The sequence below is a fragment of the Entelurus aequoreus genome, linkage group LG10, assembly GCF_033978785.1.
Source record: "Entelurus aequoreus isolate RoL-2023_Sb linkage group LG10, RoL_Eaeq_v1.1, whole genome shotgun sequence".
Lineage (NCBI taxonomy): Eukaryota > Metazoa > Chordata > Actinopteri > Syngnathiformes > Syngnathidae > Entelurus > Entelurus aequoreus.
Genome location: NC_084740.1, coordinates 60,925,818 through 60,947,770, shown reverse-complemented (window position 1 = coordinate 60,947,770; position 21,953 = coordinate 60,925,818). Strand labels below are relative to the sequence as shown.

General features: G+C 37.3%; 1 protein-coding gene across 1 annotated transcript in view; it reads left to right on the top strand.

Annotated features, from left to right (window-relative positions):
- Positions 1–21,953, top strand: part of kitlga (kit ligand a) — a 115,226-nt gene that overhangs the window by 67,904 nt on the left and 25,369 nt on the right. The window contains exon 2 of the mRNA XM_062061344.1: positions 19,640–19,750. Coding sequence (XP_061917328.1) covers positions 19,640–19,750 — 111 coding nt within the window. The remainder of the gene's footprint in view (positions 1–19,639; positions 19,751–21,953) is intronic.

The following is a 21,953-nucleotide window of genomic DNA, read 5'->3' as shown; positions in this document are numbered from 1 at the left end:
CTGTGGTAAAGATCTGCAAGGGTAAAAATCTAATGGTGTAAAGATCTGCTGTGCGAAAGATTTGTTGAGGTAAAGTTCTGTAGTGGTAAACATCTGCTGTAGGTAAGATTTGTTGTGTTAAAGATCTGTTGTAGTAAAAAAAACTGTTGTGGTAAAGATCGGTTGTGGTTAAGATCGGTTGTGGTAAAGATCTGTTGTGGTAAAGATTTGTTGTAGTAAAGATCGACTGTGCTAAAGTTCTGTTGTAGTAAAGATTTGATGTGGTGAATATCGGCTTTGATAAAGATCAACTGTGGTAAAGATCTGTTCTGGTAGAGATCAGCTGTGTTAAAGATCGACTGTCGAAAAGATTAGCTGTGTGTTGTAAAGATCTGCTGTGGTAAAGATCTTTTCTGGTAGAGATCAGCTGTGTTAAAGATCGACTGTGGTAAAGATATTTTCTGGTAGAGATCAGCTGTGTTAAAGATCGACTGTGGTAAAGATCTTTTCTGGTAGAGATCAGCTGTGTTAAAGATCGACTGTGGTAAAGATCTTTTCTGGTAGAGATCAGCTGTGTTAAAGATCGACTGTGGTAAAGATCTTTTCTGGTAGAGATCAGCTGTGTTAAAGATCAACTGTCGGAAAGATTAGCTGTGTGTTGTAAAGATCTGCTGTGCTGAAGATCCACTGTGCTGATTGGTTGTGGTAAAGATATGCTGTGCTAAAGTTCTGTTGTGGTAAAGATCTGATCTATTTAAGATCTATTTTGGTAAAGAGCTGCTGTGGTAAAGATCGACTATGGTAAAGATCAGCTGTGGTAAAGATCAGCTGTAAACTGGTAAAGTTTTGTTGTGGTAAAGATCTGTTGTATCGAAAATGTGCTGTGCTTAAGATCTGCTGTTCTAAATCTCGGCTGTGGCAAATATCTGCTGTTGGAAAGATCTGTTTTGGTAATATCTGCTGTGGTAAAGATCAACTGTGGTAAAGCTCTTCTGTGGTAAAGATAAACTGTGGTTAATATCAACTGTGGTAAAGATCTGCTCTGGTAAAGATTTGTTGTGGCAAAGATCAGCTGTGGTAAAGGTCTGCTCTGCTAAAGATCCATTGTGCTAAAGATTCGCTGTGGTAAAGATCTGCTGTGCTAAAGTGCTGTTGTGGTAACGATCTGTTGTGCTAAAGATTGGCTGTGGTAAAGATCTGTTGTGCTAAAGATCTGCTGTGCTTAAGATCTGTTTTGATAAAGGTCTGTTTTGGTGAAGATCTGCTGTGCTAAAGATCGACTGCTAAGGATTTTTTTATGGTAAAGATCTGCTTTGGTGAAAATCTTCTGTGCTAAAGATAAACTGCTAAATATTTGTTATGGTAAAGATCTGTTGTGGTAAAATCTGCTGCAGTAAAGAACCGTTGTGTTAAAGATCTGTTGTTGTAAAAATCGGCTGTGGTAAAGATCTGTTTCGGTGAAGATCTGCTGTGCCAAAGTTATGTTGTGTTAAAGATCTGTTGTGGTAAAGATCTGTTGTGGTAAAAATCGGTTGTGGTAAAGATCTGTTGTGGTAAAAATTTGTTGTGGTAAATATCGACTGTGGTAAAGATCGGTTGTGGTAAAAATTGACTGGTAAAGATCTGCTGTTCTTACGTTCTGTTGTGGTAAAGATCTGATGTTGTAAATATTGGCTGTATTAAAGATCTGCTCTGGTAAAGATCTGCTCTGGTAAACTTCTGTTCTGCTAAAGATTTGTTGTAAAGATCTGCGGTGGTGAAGATCTGCTGTGGTGAAGATCTGTTGTGCTAAAGTTCTGTTGTAGTAAATATCTGTTGTGGTAAAAGTCTGCTGTGGTAAAGATCAACTTTGGTAATGATCTGCTGTGGTAAAGAACTGCTGTGGTAAAGATATGTTGTGGTAAAGCTCTGATCAGGTTAAGATCTCTTGTGGTAAAGATCTGATCTGGATAAGATCTGTTGTGGTAAATATCTGATGTGGTAAAAAAACTGCTGTGGTAAAGATTTGTTGTGCTAAAAATCAACTGCTAAAGATTTGTTGTGGTAAAATATGCTGTAGTAAAGATCTGTTGTGTTGAAGATCTGTTGTTGTAAAGATCGGCTGTGGTAAAGATCTGTTTTCGTGAAGATCTGATGTGTTAAAGGACTGTTGTGGTAAAGATCTGTCTTGGTGGAGATTTGTTGTGGTAAAGATCGACTCTGGTAAAGATTGGTTGTGGTAAATATTGCTTGTTGTAAAGATCTTCTGTGCCAAAGTTCTGTTGTGGTGAAGATCAGATGGGGTGACGATCGGCTGTGGTAAACATCTGATCTGTTAAAGATCTGCTCTGGTAAAGATCAGCTGTGGTAAACAACAGCTGTCGTAAAGAACAGCTGTGTTAAAGAACAGCTGTGCTAAAGATCTGCTGTGCTAAAGATTTGCTTTGGTAAAGATTCGCTGTGGTAAAGACCTGCTGTGCTAAAGTCCTGTTGTGATAAAGTTCTGTTGTGATAAAGATCTGATGTGGTAAAGATCTGCTGTGCTTAAGTTCTGTTGTGGTAAAGATCTGATGTAGTAAAGATTGGCTGTATTAAAGATCTGCTCTGGTAAAGATCTGCTCTGATAAAGATCTGCTGTGCTAAAGTTTTATTGTAAAGATCTGCTGTGGTGATGATCTGCTGTGGTAAAAATCTGATGTGGTAAAGATATGTTGTCGTAAAGATCTGCTGTGCTAAAGTCCTGTTGTGGTAAAGATCTGTTGTGGTAAATATCTGTTGTGGTAATTATCTGGTGTGGTAAAGGTCTGCTGTGGTAAAGATCAACTGTGGTAAAGATCAACTGTTAAAGAACTGCTGTGGTAAAGATCTGATCTGGTATATATATGGTGTGGTAAAGATTTGTTGTGATAAAGATCAATTATGGTAAAGATCTGCTGTGCTTAAGATCTGCTGTGGTAAAGATCTGTTTTGGTAAAGATTTGTTTTGGTAAAGATCTGCCCTAGTAAAGATTTGTTGTGGTGAATAACTATTCTGATAAAAATCTGCTTTGGTGAAGCGCTGCTGTGCTAAAGATGGACTGCTTAAGATTTGTTATGGTAAAGATCTGCTGTAGTAAAGATCTGTGGTGTTAAATATATGTTCTGGTAAAGATCAGCTGATGTAAAGATCTGATTGGTGATGATCTGCTGTGCCAAAGTTATGTTGTGGTAAGGAACTGCTGTGCTAAATATTTTATGTGGTAAAGATCTGTTGTGGTAAAAGTCTGTTGTGGTATGGATCGCCTGTGGTAAAGACCTGTTGTGGTAAAACTATGTTGTGGTAAAGATCCGTTGTGGTAAAGATCGGCTGTGGTAAAGATCTGCTGTAGTAAAGATGTGTCGTGGTACATTTTGCCTGTGGTAAAGATCTGCTCCGGTGAACATCGGCCAGTGTAAAAATATGTTGTGGTATAGATCTGATGTGCTAAAGATTAGTTGCTGTAAAGATCTGCTCTAGTAAAGATTTGTTGTGTTAAAGATCTGTTGTAGTAAAAAACTGTTGTGGTAAAGATCTGCTTCGGTGAAGAGCTGATGTGCTAAAGGACTGTTGTGGTTAAGATCTGTTTTGCTGGAGATTTGTTTTATTTGACTTTGTTTGGATCCAACTATTGTATGTTTTATGATCAAAAGTATGGATAGCTTGTTGGTAAAAATCTGCTGAGCTAAAGATTGACTACTTAAGATCCGTTATGGTAAAGATCTGCTTTGGTGAAGATCTGATGTGCCAAAGTTATGTTGTGTTAAAGATCTGTTGTGGTAAAAATTGGCTATGGAAAAGATCTGCTGTGCTAAAGATCTACTTTGCTAAAGATCTGATGTGCTAAAGATCTACTTTGCTAAAGATCTTATGTGCTAAAGATTAACTACTAAAGATTTGTTATGGTAAAGATCTGGTGTGGTAAAGATCGGCTGTTGTAAAAAATTGTTGTGGTAAAGATCTACTGTAGTAAAGATTGACTGTGGTAAAGATCTGTTTTGGTAAAGATCTGCTTTGCTAAAGTTATGTTGTGCTAAAGATCTGTTGTGGTATAGATTGGCTGTGGTAAAGATCGCCTGTGTTAAAGATCTGCTGTGGTAAAGATCAGTTGTGATAAAGATCAGCTGTGGTGAAGATCTGTTATGGTAAAGATCTGCTGTGGTAAAGATTTGTTTTGCTAAAGATTGGCTGTGGTAAAAATATGTTGTGATAAAGATTTCCTGTGGTAAAGATCTGTTGTGGTAAAGGTTGGTTTTGGTAAAGATTTCTTATGGTAAAGATATGACGTTGCAAAGATTGGCTGTGGTAAAAATATGTTGTGATAAAGATTTCCTGTGGTAAAGATCTGTTGTGGTAAAGGTTGGTTTTGGTAAAGATTTCTTATGGTAAAGATATGACGTTGCAAAGATTGGCTGTGGTAAAAATCTGCTGTTGTAAAGCTCTGCTGTGCTAAAATCTGTTGTGCTAAAGATGTGTTGTGGTAAAGATCTGTTGTGTTAAAGATCTGCTTTAATAAAGATATGTTGTGGTAAAGATTTGTTTTGCTAAAGATCGGTTGTGGTAAAAATCTGCTGTGCTAAAAACTTGTTGTGGTAAATATCAGCTGTGGTAAATATCTGCTTTGGTAAAGATCTGCTGTGCCAAAGTTTTGTTGTGCTAAATATCTGTTGTGGTAAAGATTTGCTGTGGTGAAGATCTGTTGTGGTAAAGATCTGTTGTGGTAAAGATAAACTGTTGTTAAGATCAGCTGTGCTAACGATCAGCTGTGCTAACGATCAACTGTGGTAAAGATCTGTTGTGGTAATGATCAAATGTGGTGAAGATTGGCTGTGCTAAAGATCTGTTTTGCTGAAGATCGGCTGTGGTAAAGATATGTTGTGGTAAAGATCTACTGTGCTAATGATCCGCTGTGCTAAAGATTTGCTGTGCTAAATATTTGCTGTGGTAAAGTTCTGCTGTGGTAAAGATCTGTTTTGCTGAAGATCGGCTGTGGTAAAGATATGTTGTGGTAAAGATCTGCTGTGCTAAAGATCTGCTGTGCTAAAGATTTGTTGTGGTAAAGATCTGCTGTAATAAATATTTGTTGTGGTAAAGATCTGCTGTAGTAAAGATCTGCTGTAGTCAAGATCTGTTGTGGTAAAGATCAGCTGTGGTAAAGATCAGCTGTGGTAAAGATCTGCTTTGTTAAATATCTACTTTGGTAAAGATCTGATGTGCTAAAGTTATGTTGTGGTAAAGATCTGTTGTGGTAAAGATCCGTTGCGGTAAATATCTGCTGTTATTAATATTTGTTGTGGTAAAGATATTTTGTGGTAAACATCTGCTGTGGTAAAAAAGTCTGCTCTGCTAAAGATTTGTTGTGGTAAAAAAAAATGTATGGTAAAATATCTGTTTTGTTAAATATCTGCTGTGCTAAAGATTTCTTGTGGTAAAGATTTGTTGTGGTAAAGATCTGCTGTGCTAAAGTTCTGTTGTGGTAAAGATCTGCTGTGCTAAAGATTCTGTTGTGGTAAAGATCTGCTGTGCTAAAGTTCTGTTGTGGTAAAGTTCTGCTGTGCTAAAGATTCTGTTGTGGTAAAGATCTGCTGTGCTAAAGTTCTGTTGTGGTAAAGTTCTGCTGTGCTAAAGATACTGTTGTGGTAAAGATCTGCTGTGCTAAAGTTCTGTTGTGGTAAAGTTCTGCTGTGCTAAAAATCTATTGTTGTAAAGATCTGCTGTGCTGAAGTTCTGTTGTGGTAAAGATCTGCTGTGCTAAAGCTCTACTCTGCTAAATATTTGTTGTGGTAAATATATGTTGTGTTCAGATCTGCTGTGCTAAAATTCTGCTGTGCTAAAGATCAGCTGTGGTAAAGATTTGTTGTGGTAAAGATCTGTTGTGGTAAAGATAAACTGTGGTTAAGATCAGTTGTGGTAACGATCAAATGTGGTAAAGAACTGTTGTGGTAAAGATCAAATGTGGTGAAGATTGGCTGTGCTAAAGATCTGCTGTAGTGAAGATTTGCTGTGGTAAAGTTCTGCTGTGGTAAAGATCTGTGTTGCTGAAGATTGGCTGTGGTAAAAATATGTTGTGGTAAAGATCTGCTGTGCTAAAGATTTGTTGTGGTAAAGATCTGCTGTAGTAAATATATGTTGTGGTAAAGATATGTTGTGTTAAAGATCAGCTGTGGTAAATATCTGCTTTGGTAAATATCTACTTTGGTAAAGATCTGATGTGCTAAAGTTATGTTGTGGTAAAGATCTGTTGTGGTAAAGATTTGTTGTGGTAAAGATCTGCTGTGCTAAAGATCTGTTGTGGTAAAGATCTGCTGTGCTAAAGATCTGTTGTGGTAAAGATCTGCTGTGCTAAAGATCTGTTGTGGTAAAGATCTGCTGTGCTAAGGCTCTACTCTGCTAAATATTTGTTGTGGTAAATATATGTTGTGTTAAGATCTGCTGTGCTAAAGATCTGCTGTGGTAAAGATTTGTTGTGGTGAAGATCTGCTGTGGTAAAGATCTGCGGTGGTAAAGATCAGCTGTGGTTAAGATCACCTGTGGTAAAGATCGGCTGTGGTAAAGGTCTGTTGTGATAAAGATTTTCCGTGGTAAATATTTGTTGTGGTAAAGATCTGTTGTGGTAAAGATCTGTTTTGGTAAAGATGTCTTATGGTAAAGATCTTATGTCGTAAAGATCGGCTTTGCTTAAGATCAGCTGTAATAAAGAACGACTGTGGTATTGATAAACTGTGGTAAAGATCAGCTCTGGTAAAGATCAGCTGTGGTAAAGATCTGCTGTGCTAAAGATATGTTGTGGTAAAGATCAGCTCTGGTAAAGATCGGCTGTGGTAAAAACCCGTTGTGGTAAATATCAGCTGTGGTGAATATCTGCTTTGGTAAAGATCTGCTGTGCTAAAGTTCTGTTGTGGTAAATATCTGTTGTGGTAAAGATTTGCTGTGGTGATGCAAGTGTCCGTATCGGCGCACATGAGTGGCGATGCAAGTGTCCGTATCGGCGCACATGAGCGGCGATGCAAGTGTCCGTATCGGCGCACATGAGTGGCGATGCAAGTGTCCGTATCGGCGCACATGAGCGGCGATGCAAGTGTCCGTATCGGCGCACATGAGTGACGATGCAAGTGTCCGTATCGGCGCACATGAGCGGCGATGCAAGTGTCCGTATCGGCGCACATGAGCGGCGATGCAAGTGTCCGTATCGGCGCACATGAGCGGCGATGCAAGTGTCCGTATCGGCGCACATGAGTGGCGATGCAAGTGTCCGTATCGGCGCACATGAGCGGCGATGCAAGTGTCCGTATCGGCGCACATGAGTGGCGATGCAAGTGTCCGTATCGGCGCACATGAGCGGCGATGCAAGTGTCCGTATCGGCGCACATGAGTGGCGATGCAAGTGTCCGTATCGGTGCACAGGAGCGAGTTGTAGAAACCAAGATGGCGGCTGAGGGAGGTTTAGCACAAGTTGAGGCTTCACGACCTTCATCCTGTCATTGACCAAAGTCTTTTTAGCTGCTGTTGTGCCCTTGAGCAAGAGTGAGGGTCAGTAGGGAGGCCACGCCCCCCTGCACGCTGCCAGGCCAGACTTGGACGTAGGATGGTCTGATAGTTTTGGCTGCTGCGTTACCTTCATGTCGCAACCGCTGCTTTCCTTCCACAACTTGGACTCGAACCTTCCCGCTGAGCCAAAAGTCATGACGAGTCCCTGTGGGCTCCCCCGGTGGTCAGGAAGTACTTTGTGCTGGAACAAGACCAGGCGCCTGACTTGCATGGCGGCCATGTTGGATACCACAGTCGCTGTTTAGAGTTTGACCTTTGACCTCCTTCTTCAGCCAACAAAGCACATTTAGTCCAAGTCCCAACCTCAAAGTCCCTTGTTGGATTCTGCACGTCATCCATCAGTTGCAGTCAAGGAAGGTTACGCTTCTACAAATAATATACATTCATGTGAGAAATAATAGACATTTATGTGAGAAATAATAGACATTTATGTGAGAAATAATAGACATTTATGTGAGAAATATTAGACATTTATGTGAGAAATAATAAACATTTATGTGAGAAATAGTAGACATTTATGTGAGAAATAATAGACATTTATGTGAGAAATAATAGACATTTATGTGAGAAATATTAGACATTTATGTGAGAAATAATAAACATTTATGTGAGAAATAGTACACATTTATGTGAGAAATAATAGACATTTATGTGATAAATAATAGACATTTATGTGAGAAAAAATTAACATTTATGTGAGAAATAGTAGACATTTATGTGAGAAATAATAGACGTTTATGTGAGAAATAATAGACATTTATGTGAGAAATAATAGACATTTATGTGAGAAATAATAGACATTTATGTGAGAAATAATAGACATTTATTTGAGAAATAATAGACATTTATGTGAGAAATAGTAGACATTTATGTGAGAAATAATAGTCATTTATGTGAGAAATAGTAGACATTTATGTGAGAAATAATAGACATTCATGTGAGAAATAATAGACATTTATGTGAGAAATAATAGACATTTATGTGAGAAATAATAGACATTTATTTGAGAAATAATAGACATTTATGTGAGAAATAGTAGACATTTATGTGAGAAATAATAGACATTTATGTGATAAATAATAGACATTTATGTGAGAAAAAATTAACATTTATGTGAGAAATAGTAGACATTTATGTGAGAAATAATAGACGTTTATGTGAGAAATAATAGACATTTATGTGAGAAATAATAGACATTTATGTGAGAAATAGTAGACATTTATGTGAGAAATAATAGACATTTATGTGAGAAATAATAGACATTTATGTGAGAAATAATAGACATTTATGTGAGAAATAATAGACATTTATGTGAGAAATATTAGACATTTATGTGAGAAATAATAGATAACTATGTGAGAAATAATAGACATTTATGTGAGAAATATTAGACATTTATGTGAGAAATAATAGATAACTATGTGAGAAATAATAGACATTTATGTGAGAAATAATAGACAACTATGTGAGAAATAATAGACATTTATGTGAGACATAATAGACAACTATGTGAGAAATAATAGACATTTATGTGAGAAATAATAGACATTTATGTGAGAAATAATAGACATTTATGTGAGAAATAATAGACATTTATGTGAGAAATAATAGACATTTATGTGAGAAATAGTAGACATTTATGTGAGAAATAATAGACATTTATGTGAGAAATAGTACACATTCATGTGAGAAATAATAGACATTTATGTGAGAAATAGTAGACATTTACGTGACAAATAATATACATTCATGTGAGAACTAATAGACATTTATGTGAGAAATAATAGACATTTATGTGAGAAATAGTAGACATTTACGTGACAAATAATATACATTCATGTGAGAACTAATAGTCATTTATGTGAGGACGAATATACATTTATGTGAGAAATAGTAGACATTTACGTGACAAATAAAATACATTCATGTGAGAACTAATAGTCATTTATGTGAGGACTAATATACATTTATGTGAGAAATAATAGACATTTATGTGAGAAAAATATACAATTATGTGAGAAATAATAGACATTAATGTGAGAAATAGACATTTATTTGATAAATAATAGACATTTATGTGAGAAAAATATACATTTATGTGAGAAATAATAGACATTTATGTGAGAAATAATAGACATTTATGTGAGAAATAGTAGACATTTATGTGAGAAATAATAGACATTTATGTGAGAAATAGTAGACATTTATGTGAGAAATAATAGACATTTATGTGAGAAATAGTAGACATTTATGTGAGAAATAATATACATTCATGTGAGAACTAATAGTCATTTATGTGAGGACTAATAGACATTTATGTGAGAAATAATAGACATTTATTTGAGAAATAATAGACATTTATGTGAGAAATAATATGCATTTATGTGAGAAATAGACATTTATGTGAGAAATAGTAGACATTTATGTGAGAAAAATATACATTTATGTGAGAAATAATAGACATTTATGTGAGAAATAATAGATATTTATGTGAGAAATAATAGACATTTATGTGAGAAATAATAGACATTTATGTGAGAAATAATCACAGGAAAGGTTAGCCTCTAGAATGGAACCTAGGTAGGTGACCTCATCTTTCCTGGTGATAACAATGTCACCCACTTTTATAGTGAAGTCATTGATTTTCTTAAGGTTGATGTGGGACCCAAACAGGATGGATTCCGTTTTACCCAAGTGTATGGATAGCTTGTTGTCAGCGAGCCAGGTGCAAGTTCTACAGAGCTCAGCACTGAGGATTTTCTCCACCTGTGACTTGTCCCTGTCGGATACCAGCAGGGCCGAGTCATCCGCAAACAAAAACAATTCACAGTCGCATGCCGATGACAAGTCGTTTATGTATATTATGAACAGTAAAGTAAAGTAAAGTAAAGTAAAGTAATACTGCCTTGGGGGACTCCACAGCTTACTGAGAGGGGGTGGGGGGGACACGGTGCTGTTTACCTCTACCACCTGCTCCCTCCCCTCCAAGTAAGATTGCATCCAGCTCCCTGTCAAAAGTACTGTTTCTTTTCAGCTGCCCTGAGTTGCCTGCTGAAAAAAGCAAAGGGCTGCCATGTCCCTGACACCCACTGCTCACAAACCGCACCCTTGGCTACATTTGAGGCATCAGTAGTGAGAGCCAAAGGAGCAGTCGGGCAGGGATGTGCTAGCAAGGTTGCGCTGGCCAGAGAAGACTTTGTGTTTTCAAACGCTTGCAGCTTGTCAGGAGACCAGTTCACCTCCTGTGAGCCTTTCCTCCCCTTTAATGCCTCGAGCTCCACGTGGAATGAAACGGTTCTAAAGATTGACCATTCCGAGAAACTCCTGAAGCAGCTTGACAGTGAGTGGGCGTGGAAACTTGGAAATTGCCTCCACCCCTGTAGGCAGAGAAACTGCACTTTGGGAGGACACCTGGTGGCCAAGAAAGTCCATGTCTGTTACTCCAAACTGGCACTGAGCCAGGCCATGTTCGTTCAACCGGCTAAACAGCAGCCGTAAATGTTTCAAATGTGTCCCGGCGGATCGACTGGCCACTGGAATATTGTCCAAATACACAAACAGAACTGGTAAATCCCGTAAGGCTTTATGGCATCCTCAAAAACTCAAATAATCCAAAAGGAGTTATTATGGCAGTCTTAGGTATGTCCAACTTATGTGCAGGTACCTGGTGGTAGCCACGCACCAAATCTACCTTCAAGAAAACTATCAACGCTGAACTGGCGAGCAGCTAGAACAGGGGTCGGCAACCCGCGGCTCCGGAGCCGCATGCGGCTCCTTGACCACTCTGATGCGGCTCAGCTACATACATGCCGACCCCCCCGATTTTCCCAGGAGACTTATGGATGTCAGTGTCTCTCATAGACTACTCCCAGGAAAATATAATCCTATTTACACTCTAATTACTATATAAAGGGCGTGCCCTAATTGCACTGCAGTAATTGTCCTCTATAGCATTTACATACAGCGTGCCAGTCCAGCCACATGTTGCATGTTGTTATTACTTGCTCACACAGAAGACAGCAAAGCATACTTACTCATCAGCCACACAGCTTACACTGACGGTAGCCGTATCAAACAACTTTAACATTGTTACGTTACAAATATGCGCCACACTGTGAACCCACACCAAAAAAGAATGAAAAACACATTTCTGCAGAACATCCCACTGTAACACAACATAAACACAACACAACCATTACCCAGAATCCCATGCAGCCCTAACTCTTCCGGTCTACATTATACACCCCCGCTACCACCAAATCCCCCCGCACATCAACCCCCCCCTCTCCGTGCGTTGGTTGAGCGGAAGAGTTAGGGCTGCATGGGATTCTGGGTATTGGTACCGTCAGTGTAAGATGTGTGGCTGTTGACTTAGTAGCCTTGCTGTCGATAACGCTATCAAGCCAAAGCTGCATTCCGCTTGTGGCCGAGCAGATACACTGATAGGGCAGACTCTAGAGGGCGCCAAATGCAGTGTCATCACGCTCTGATATTCGGGAGTCTCCCGGGAAAAATGAGAGGGTTGGCAAGTATGACGCAAGCGACATTCATTCAAAACTCGCGGGCTGCACTAACATCAAATTTCCACATTAAAGTACGTGCCGGTGCGTGTGTCAGAGACCCCTGGTTAACATAGCACAAAGCGTATAAGCTTTGTATGCGGTGTTTTTCATTTTAAATTTTAAAAACATATTTTGTGGCTCCCATTACTTTCTTTAATGTGTGAAACTTGCCAAAATGGCTCTTTGAGTGGTAAAGGTTGCCGACCCCTGAGCTAGAAGAATCCTGTCTGCCTCCTCAGCCAAACCTCTGTAATCCTTGGTGGCCACTAACGGCGAGTTGGCGAACAGGAACGATGCATCCCTGGAACCGAGCAACGTGAGCATATTCTCCATCAGCTCGGTAGCCTTGTTGTCCCCCAGGCTGTTGAGAGACAAAAGGCGGTCAGCTCGCTCGGCGTCAGACATCTGGTACAGCCACAGCAATAAAGTCTTTAACGCACCGGACTTGTCTTCCGCCGGAGGGTCCCTCAGCACGTCCATAACTCTCCGCGTCGTTTGAGCGTCCAGAGCAGCGACAACATGGTAGTACCGTGTCTCATCTGTCGTAATCCCTCAAAGCAGAAACTGGGCTTCCACGTGCAAGAACCAGGGCTCGGGATGGTGCTGCCAGAACTCCGGGAGTTTCACTGTTGTAATGGCGCCGAGTCGTCAGGCACGATGAGACCTGCAGTGTTAAACATGTCCTATAAACGTCAGGGTCACCATGTGGAAGTCGAGATAAGGAGGCCAGAGAGCAGTAGTTCTGAGCCGGTGATTTTATTATCAGACTTCTTTCCACAACAACCTATTTCACCCGGAAGTGTGTCCCCTTATATTTGGTCACATCCCACCTATCCACCAATCCCCAATCTGGTGTTGAGAACATTTAGTGCCCCTCTACAATAATCTGTTTTAGTCAATAAATCTTTTTAATGTGTTCATTTCTTCTGTTATTTATTTGTATTGTCTTGTGTGTGTTCTCTCCTGAACAAAACACAGTTGTGTCATCTGCAAATAAAACTAACTTTAAAGGCCTACTGAAAGCCACTACTAGCGACCACGCAGTCTGATAGTTTATATATCAATGATGAAATCTTAACATTGCAACACATGCCAATACGGCCGGGTTAACTTATAAAGTGACATTTTAAAATTCCCGCCACACTTCCGGTTGAAAAACTCCTTTGGATATGATTTATGCGCGTGACGTCACAAAATCCACGGAAGTGGTTGTACCCCATCTGACCCGATATAAAAACCTCTTGTTTTCTTCGACAAAATTCCACAATATTCTGGACATCTGTGTTGGTGAATATTTTGCAATTTGTTTAATGAACAATGGAGGCTGCAAAGAAGAACGTTGTAGGTGGGATCGGTCGGTGTATTAGCGGCTAAGTACAATACTTACAGCAACACAACAAGGACTACTTACTACGCCTAGCCGATGCTTGCCGCAAAACCCACGGATGAAGTCCTTCGTCGCGCCGTCGATCGCTGGAACGCAGGTGAGCACAGCTGTTGATGGGAAGATGAGGGCTGGCTGGCGTAGGTGGAACGCTAATGTTTTTAATCATAGTTCTGTGAGGTCCGGTTGCTAAGTTGCTAAATTAGCCTTAGCGTCGTTAGCAACAGCATTGTTAAGCCTTACCAGGCTGAGAATTTTTAACCGTGTAGTTACATGTACATGGTTTAATAGTATTGTTGATCTTCTGTCTATCCTTCCAGCCAGGGGTTTATTTATTTTGTTTCTATCTTCATTTGAGCACGATGCTATCACGTTAGCTCAGTAGCTAAGTGTGTCACCGATGTATTGTCGTGGAGATAAAAGTCACTTTAAATGTCCATTTCGCGTGCTCGACTCTCATTTTCAAGAGGATATAGTATCCGAGGTGGTTTAAAATACAAATCCGTGATCCACAATAGAAAAAGGAGAGAGTGTGGAATCCAATGAGCCAGCTTGTACCTAAGTTACGGTCAGAGCGAAAAAAGATACGTCCATCACTGCCTCTCTAGTCCTTCACTGTAACGTTCCTCATCTACGAATCTTTCATCCTCGCTCAAATTAATGGGGTAATCGTCGCTTTGTCGCTCCATTGTAAACAACGGGGAATTGTGAGGAATACTAGCTCCTGTGACGTCACGCTACTTCCGGTACAGGCAAGGCTTTTTTTATCAGCGAGCAAATGTTGCGAACTTTATCGTCGATTTTCTCTACTAAATCCTTTCAGCAAAAATATGGCAATATCGCGAAATGATCAAGTATGACACATAGAATGGATCTGCTATTCCCGTTTAAATCAAAAAAATTCATTTCAGTAGGCCTTTAAGTCCTTTGTAACTTTACAAATGTGGTTTATATAGAGATTGAACATTTGTGGTCCCAGTATTGATCCCTGAGCTACGCCACAAGATATATTCATCTCTGCAGACGTGTGTTCGCCTGTCTTCACGTATTACTTCCTGTTGGTTAAGTAACTTCTAATCTATTTCAAGACCAACCCTCTGATTCCATATATTTCTAATTAGTTTATTAAGATGCACATTTTTTAACATCTATCGCATTTGTGATCTCTTCTGTTATTTCCATGAACGCCATGAATGTAGGCTCTGTATCCGTGTTGGTTGTCTGCGATTTTTATCTATGAAATTATCTAATCTGTTGTGGAATAATTTTTCAATAATTGTAGAAAATGGTGGCAGTAGAGAAACAGGTGTGTAGGTTGTAAACTTGGTGTTTGTCTCCAGTCTTACAAATCGGTACGACATTTGCTATTTTCCAAATCCGAGTCCATGGTTCTCGCCCGGAAAAGGGTGGAGTGCCATCTCCGGGTTGCGGAGGAGACCCTGCCCCAAGTGGAGGAGTTCAAGTACTTCGGAGTCTTGTTCGCGAGTGGGGGAAGAGTGGATCGTGAGATCGACAGGCGGATCGGTGCGGCGTCTTCAGTAATGCGGACGCTGTATCGATCCGTTGTGGTGAAGAAGGAGCTGAGCCGGAAGGCAAAGCTCTCAATTTACTGGCTGATCTATGTTCCCATCCTCACCTATGGTCATGAGCTTTGGGTTATGACCGAAAGGACAAGATCACGGGTACAAGCGGCCCAAATGAGTTTCCTCCGCCGGGTGGTGGGTTTCTCCCTTAGAGATAGGGTGAGAAGCTCTGTCATCCGGGAGGAACTCAAAGTAAAGCCACCGCTTCTCCACATGGAGAGGAGCCAGATGAGGTGGTTCGGGCATCTGGTCAGGATGCCACCCGAACGCCTCCCTAGGGAGGTGTTTACGGCACGTCCGACCGGTAAGAGGCCACGGGGAAGACCCAGGACACGTTGGGAAGACTACGTCTCCCGGCTGGCCTGGGAATGCCTCGGGATCCCTCGGGAAGAGCTGGACGAAGTGGCTTATCGTTTCCATATCAATTTCGTTGTAATCAGTTGAGGTCTTGGATTTACCTTTTTTCACAATATTGATTATTTCCTCTTCTGTCACTCCTTCTAGGAACATGTCATTCAAGTCCTACACTGATCTGGAATCTTTTCCTCCACATTTGGTCCAATGTTCACAAAGTACTTATTGAAGCTTTCAACTACTTCCTTCATATTGTCATGTTTTACATTTCCATCCAAGAAGTATTTAGCATAGTCCTTTTTAGCACCATTTTTAATAATGCTATTTCTACATGTTCGTAGTATGCCAGTTAGCTTGTTCTTATACGTTTTGTACTTTGTTTTCTGCTTCTGTAGATGGTTGTGTTATAAATGTTCTATATAATGTATTCTTCTTCTTGCAAGCATTTTTCAGTCCTTTTGTCATCCATGGTTGATTGTTTTTCTTTTGCTTCTTACTAAGTTGTTTCAATGGACAGTGTTTGTCATAAAGCATCTCGAAGGTATTAAAAAAAAATAGCATATGCATCATCTACATCATTTTCACTGTAGACATTGTCCCAACTTTGATACCTCAGATCATTTTTGAAAGCTGTCATACTTTGTTCTGTGCATATTCTTCAAAAAGTATTTTCCTCATCCATAATCCTCTTCTTGTAGTTTCCGTCATAGCTGATGAAAACTGATGTCAGATATTAGCAGGCCACTTGTGGTATCTTCGAGAAAACTATGAACGCTGAACTGTTACTTAGTACATGATAGTGTATGTTACTTAGTACAAGGTAGTGTATGTTACTTAGTACATGGTAGTGTATGTTACTTAGTACAAGGTAGGGCATGTTACTTAGTACATGGTAGTGCATGTTACTTAGTACAAGGTAGTGTATGTTACTTAGTACATGGTAGTGTATGTTACTTAGTACAAGGTAGTGCATGTTTCTTAGTACAAGGTAGTGTATGTTACTTATTACATGGTAGTGTATGTTACTTAGTACAAGGTAGTGTATGTTACTTAGTACAAGGTAGTGTATGTTACTTATTCATGATCACTGGAGGACGACGCTAAACATGTTACGCACACCAAGAGTAAGCCGGAAGAAGGCATGCTAACCGCTAAGCTAGTTAGCTTGAAAGGAGAGAAGAAGGATACAGCCAAAAGGAAGCAGATATGAACATGAAATTAAAAAGTATATAATGATACATCAACGTGTCTTGCTGAGTCAGCATTGTCACAGTCTTAATGTTTATATGTTTACTATGCACAGGTAAATATATATCTACATATTTACTACGCACGGGAAAGTCTATATTTATATATAAACTACGAACAGATAAATATATATATATACATATTTACTACGTACGGGTAAATATATATCTACATATTTACTACGCATGGGCAAATATATATTTATGTATTCACTATGTACGGGTAAATATGTATTTTTATATTTAGTACGCACGGGTAAATATATATATATACATATTTACTACGCACGGGTAAATATATAGTTTTATATTCACTACACAAGGGTAAATATATATTTATGTATTTACTATGCACGGATAAATATACATCTACATATTTACTACACACGGGAAAATTTGTATTTATATGTTTACTATGCACAGGTAAATATATATCTACATATTTACTACGCACGGGAAAGTCTATATTTATATATAAACTACGAACAGATAAATATATATCTACATATTTACTACGCACGGGTAAATATATATCTACATATTTACTACGCATGGGCAAATATATATTTATATATTTACTACGTACGGGAAAATATGTATTTTTATATTTAGTACGCACGGGTAAATATATATACACATATTTACTACGCACGGGTAAATATATAGTTTTATAATGACTACACAAAGGTAAATATATATTTATGTATTTACTATGCATGGATAAATAGACATCTACATATTTACTACACACGGGAAAATCTGTATTTATATGTTTACTATGCACAGGTAAATATATATCTACATATTTACTACGCACGGGAAAGTCTATATTTATATATAAACTACGAACAGATAAATATATATCTACATATTTACTACGCACGGGTAAATATATATCTACATATTTACTACGCATGGGCAAATATATATTTATATATTTACTACGTACGGGAAAATATGTATTTTTATATTTAGTACGCACGGGTAAATATATATACACATATTTACTACGCACGGGTAAATATATAGTTTTATAATGACTACACAAAGGTAAATATATATTTATGTATTTACTATGCATGGATAAATATACATCTACATATTTACTACACACGGGAAAATCTGTATTTATATGTTTACTATGCACAGGTAAATATATATCTACATATTTACTACGCACGGGAAAGTCTATATTTATATATAAACTACGAACAGATAAATATATATTGACATATTTACTATGCACGGGTAAATATATATCTACATATTTACTACGCATGGGCAAATATATATTTACATATTCACTACGTACGGGTAAATATGTATTCTTATATTTAGTACGCACGGGTAAATATATATATATACATATTTACTACGCACGGGTAAATATATAGTTTTATATTCACTACACAAGGGTAAATATATATGTATGTATTTACTATGCACGGATAAATATACATCTACATATTTACTACACACGGGAAAATCTGTATTTATATGTTTACTACGCACAGGTAAATATATATCTACATATTTACTACGCATGGGCAAATATATTTTTATATATGTACTAGGCACAGGTAAATATATAAATATATATTTACTACGCACGGGTAAATATATATCTACATATTTACTACGCACGGGTAAATATATATAGTTATATATCTACTCTGCATGGGTAAATATGTATTTTTATATTTAGTACACACGGGTATGTATATATATATATATATATATATATATATATATATATATATATATATATATATATATATATATATATATATATATACTAAAATATCTTTTTGATATTGTTAGACCATGTGATCGGTATCGGCCGATATCAGTCATGGATGGTGAGTATGGAACGGGCAGTGTAAAAGACTGATCCCTGATATCAGTATCAGCCTTCTTGGTGCAGATGAAGATCTCTTGGACTCGTCGTGCCGTCTGTAGCTCTCGTTGTCGCTGCCGCGTTCCAGGGCTTGAATCCAGAGCGCCTTAGATCACATGGTTGCAAGTTGAAAAACAAATCAAAGGAAGAAAGAAGAGAATATACTGTTGATTATTTGCACATGAGAGCAGCCATTGGAGCGTAAACAAAAACAACACACGGACGCCACGTTGGAGCACAAATGTGGCGTACCATGCAAATCTCTGTGTTGCTTAGCAACCAAGTGAATGCTGAAAAATCTTAAAGCCAAGTAATGTACATCATTAAGTAAACAATATAAGCCATTGTGTAATGTACATAATTAAGTAAACAATATAAGCCATTGTGATTGTGTAATGTACATAATTAAGTAAACAATATAAGCCATTGTGATTGTGTAATGTACATCATTAAGTAAACGATATAAGCCATTGTGATTGTGTAATGTACATCATTAAGTAAACGATATAAGCCATTGTGATTGTGTAATGTACATCATTAAGTAAACGATATAAGCCATAGTGATTGTGTAATGTACATAATTAAGTAAACAATATAAGCCATTGTGATTGTGTAATGTACATCATTAAGTAAACGATATAAGCCATAGTGATTGTGTAATGTACATCATTAAGTAAATGATATAAGCCATTGTGATTGTGTAATGTACATCATTAAGTAAACGATATAAGCCATAGTGATTGTGTAATGTACATCATTAAGTAAATGATATAAGCCATTGTGATTGTGCACATCCAGATGATACTTTGATTGGTAACATTTGCATGTGAAAACACAAAACCAAGACAATTGTTGCATCAAAGTACGAATGCTAGGAATGCGTTTAGTGCCGTCATGTGTTGGTGTTGTTGTGGTATCAGGATGTTGCTATGAATGAGTAGAGGCTGTGTCACATGCCGGAGAACTAAGTGTTGATCAGGCTGCTGAATGACATTTATGGTTGCATTCTTCTGCAAACATCCACATGGTTTTAAAAATGCCGAGCATTTGACGCGGCCGAACATCTGACTAATTATTTTTCTGTCTGCAGATTCGGATACTCATCTGTGTCCATTTACTGCTGCTGATCACGCTCGGGGTACATTCAAGTAAATTTGACGTCAACCCAGTGACAGATGACGTCTCCAGACTCTCCATTTTGGTAAGAATGCACTTTGGAGCGTAATCCTGCAGCTCATTATTTGCCGCCCACACATAACAACAACTTTTCAAGCAGGCAGGTATACTGAGTCCCGCTAGTTTTTGGTACACCTTCCTATGCACAGGTAAATATATATTTATATATTTACTCCTACGCACGGGTAAATATATATCTACATATTTATTACGCACTGGTAAATATATATTTATATATTTACTACACACGGGTAAATATATATGTACATATTTACTACGCACGGGTAAATATGTATTTTTTGTTTACTACTACGCACAGATAAATATATATCTACATATTTACTACGCACAGGTAAATATATATCTACATATATACTACGCACGGCAAAATCTATATTTACATATTTACTACGCACAGGTAAATATATATCTACATATATACTACGCACAGGTAAATATATATCTACATATATACTACGCACAGGTAAATATATATCTACATATTTACTACGCACAGGTAAATATATATCGACATATGTACTATGCACGGGCATATAAATATATATATATATATATATATATATATATATATATATATATATATATATATATATATATATATATATATATATATATATATATATATATATATATATATCTTTACTACATACATACAGGTACCGGTAAATATATATTTATATATTTACTCCTACGCACGGGTAAATATATATCTACATATTTATTACGCACTGGTAAATACATATTTATATATTTACTACACACGGGTAAATATATATGTACATATTTACTACGCACGGGTAAATATATATTTTTTGTTTACTACTACGCACAGATAAATATATATCTACATATTTACTACGCACAGGTAAATATATATCTACATATTTACTACGCACAGGTAAATATATATCTACATATATACTACGCACGGCAAAATCTATATTTACATATTTACTACGCACAGGTAAATATATATCTACATATGTACTATGCACGGGCAAATATATATATATATATATGTATATATATATATATATATATATATATATATATATATATATATATATATATATATATATATATATATATATATATATATATATATATATATATATATATATATATAAAAATCTCCTGATGATTGAGGAAACCCTCATGAAACAGGCCTGTAGAGATGAAATAGTCTTGTGATTTTTTCCCACACATACATATATATATATATATATATATATATATATATATATATATATATATATATATATATATATATATATATATATATATATATATATATATATATATATATATATATATATATATATATATATATATATATATATACATATATATATATATATATCGTTACTACATACGGGTAAATATGTATTTTTATATTTAGTATGCACGGGTAAAAATATATATACATATTTACTATGCACGGGTAAATGTATAGTTTTATATTCACTACACAAGGGTAAATATATATTTATGTATTTACTATGCACAGGTAAATATATATCTACATATTTACTACGCATGGGCAAATATATATTTATATATGTACTAGGCACAGGTAAATATATAAATATATATTTATTACACTCAGGTAAATATACATCTACATATTTACTATGCACGGGTAAATATTTATCTACATATTTACTACGCACGGGTAAATATATATAGTTATATATCTACTCTGCACGGGTAAATATGTATTTTTGTACTTAGTACACACAGGGGTGTATATATATATATATAAATATATAAATATCTACATATTTACTACACAAGGGTAAATATATAGTTTTATATTTACTACGCATGGGTAAATACTGTATTCATCCATCCATCCATTTTCACCTGCTGAACCTGTCCCAGCTACACTCGGGCGAAAGGCGGTGTAGACCCTGGACAAGGAAGGCGGAGTAGACCCTGAACAAGGAAGGCGGGGTTGACCCATGACAAAAAAGGCGGGGTAGACCCTGGACAAAGAAGGCGGTGTAGACCCTGGACAAGGAAGGCGGGGCAGACCCTGGACAAAAAAGGCGGGGTAGGCCCTGGACAAAGAAGGCGGGGTAGACCCTGGACAAAGAAGGCGGTGTAGACCCTGGACAAAGAAGGCGGTGTAGACCCTGGACAAGGAAGGCGGGGCAGACCCTGGACAAAAAAGGCGGGGTAGGCCCTGGACAAAGAAGGCAGGGTAG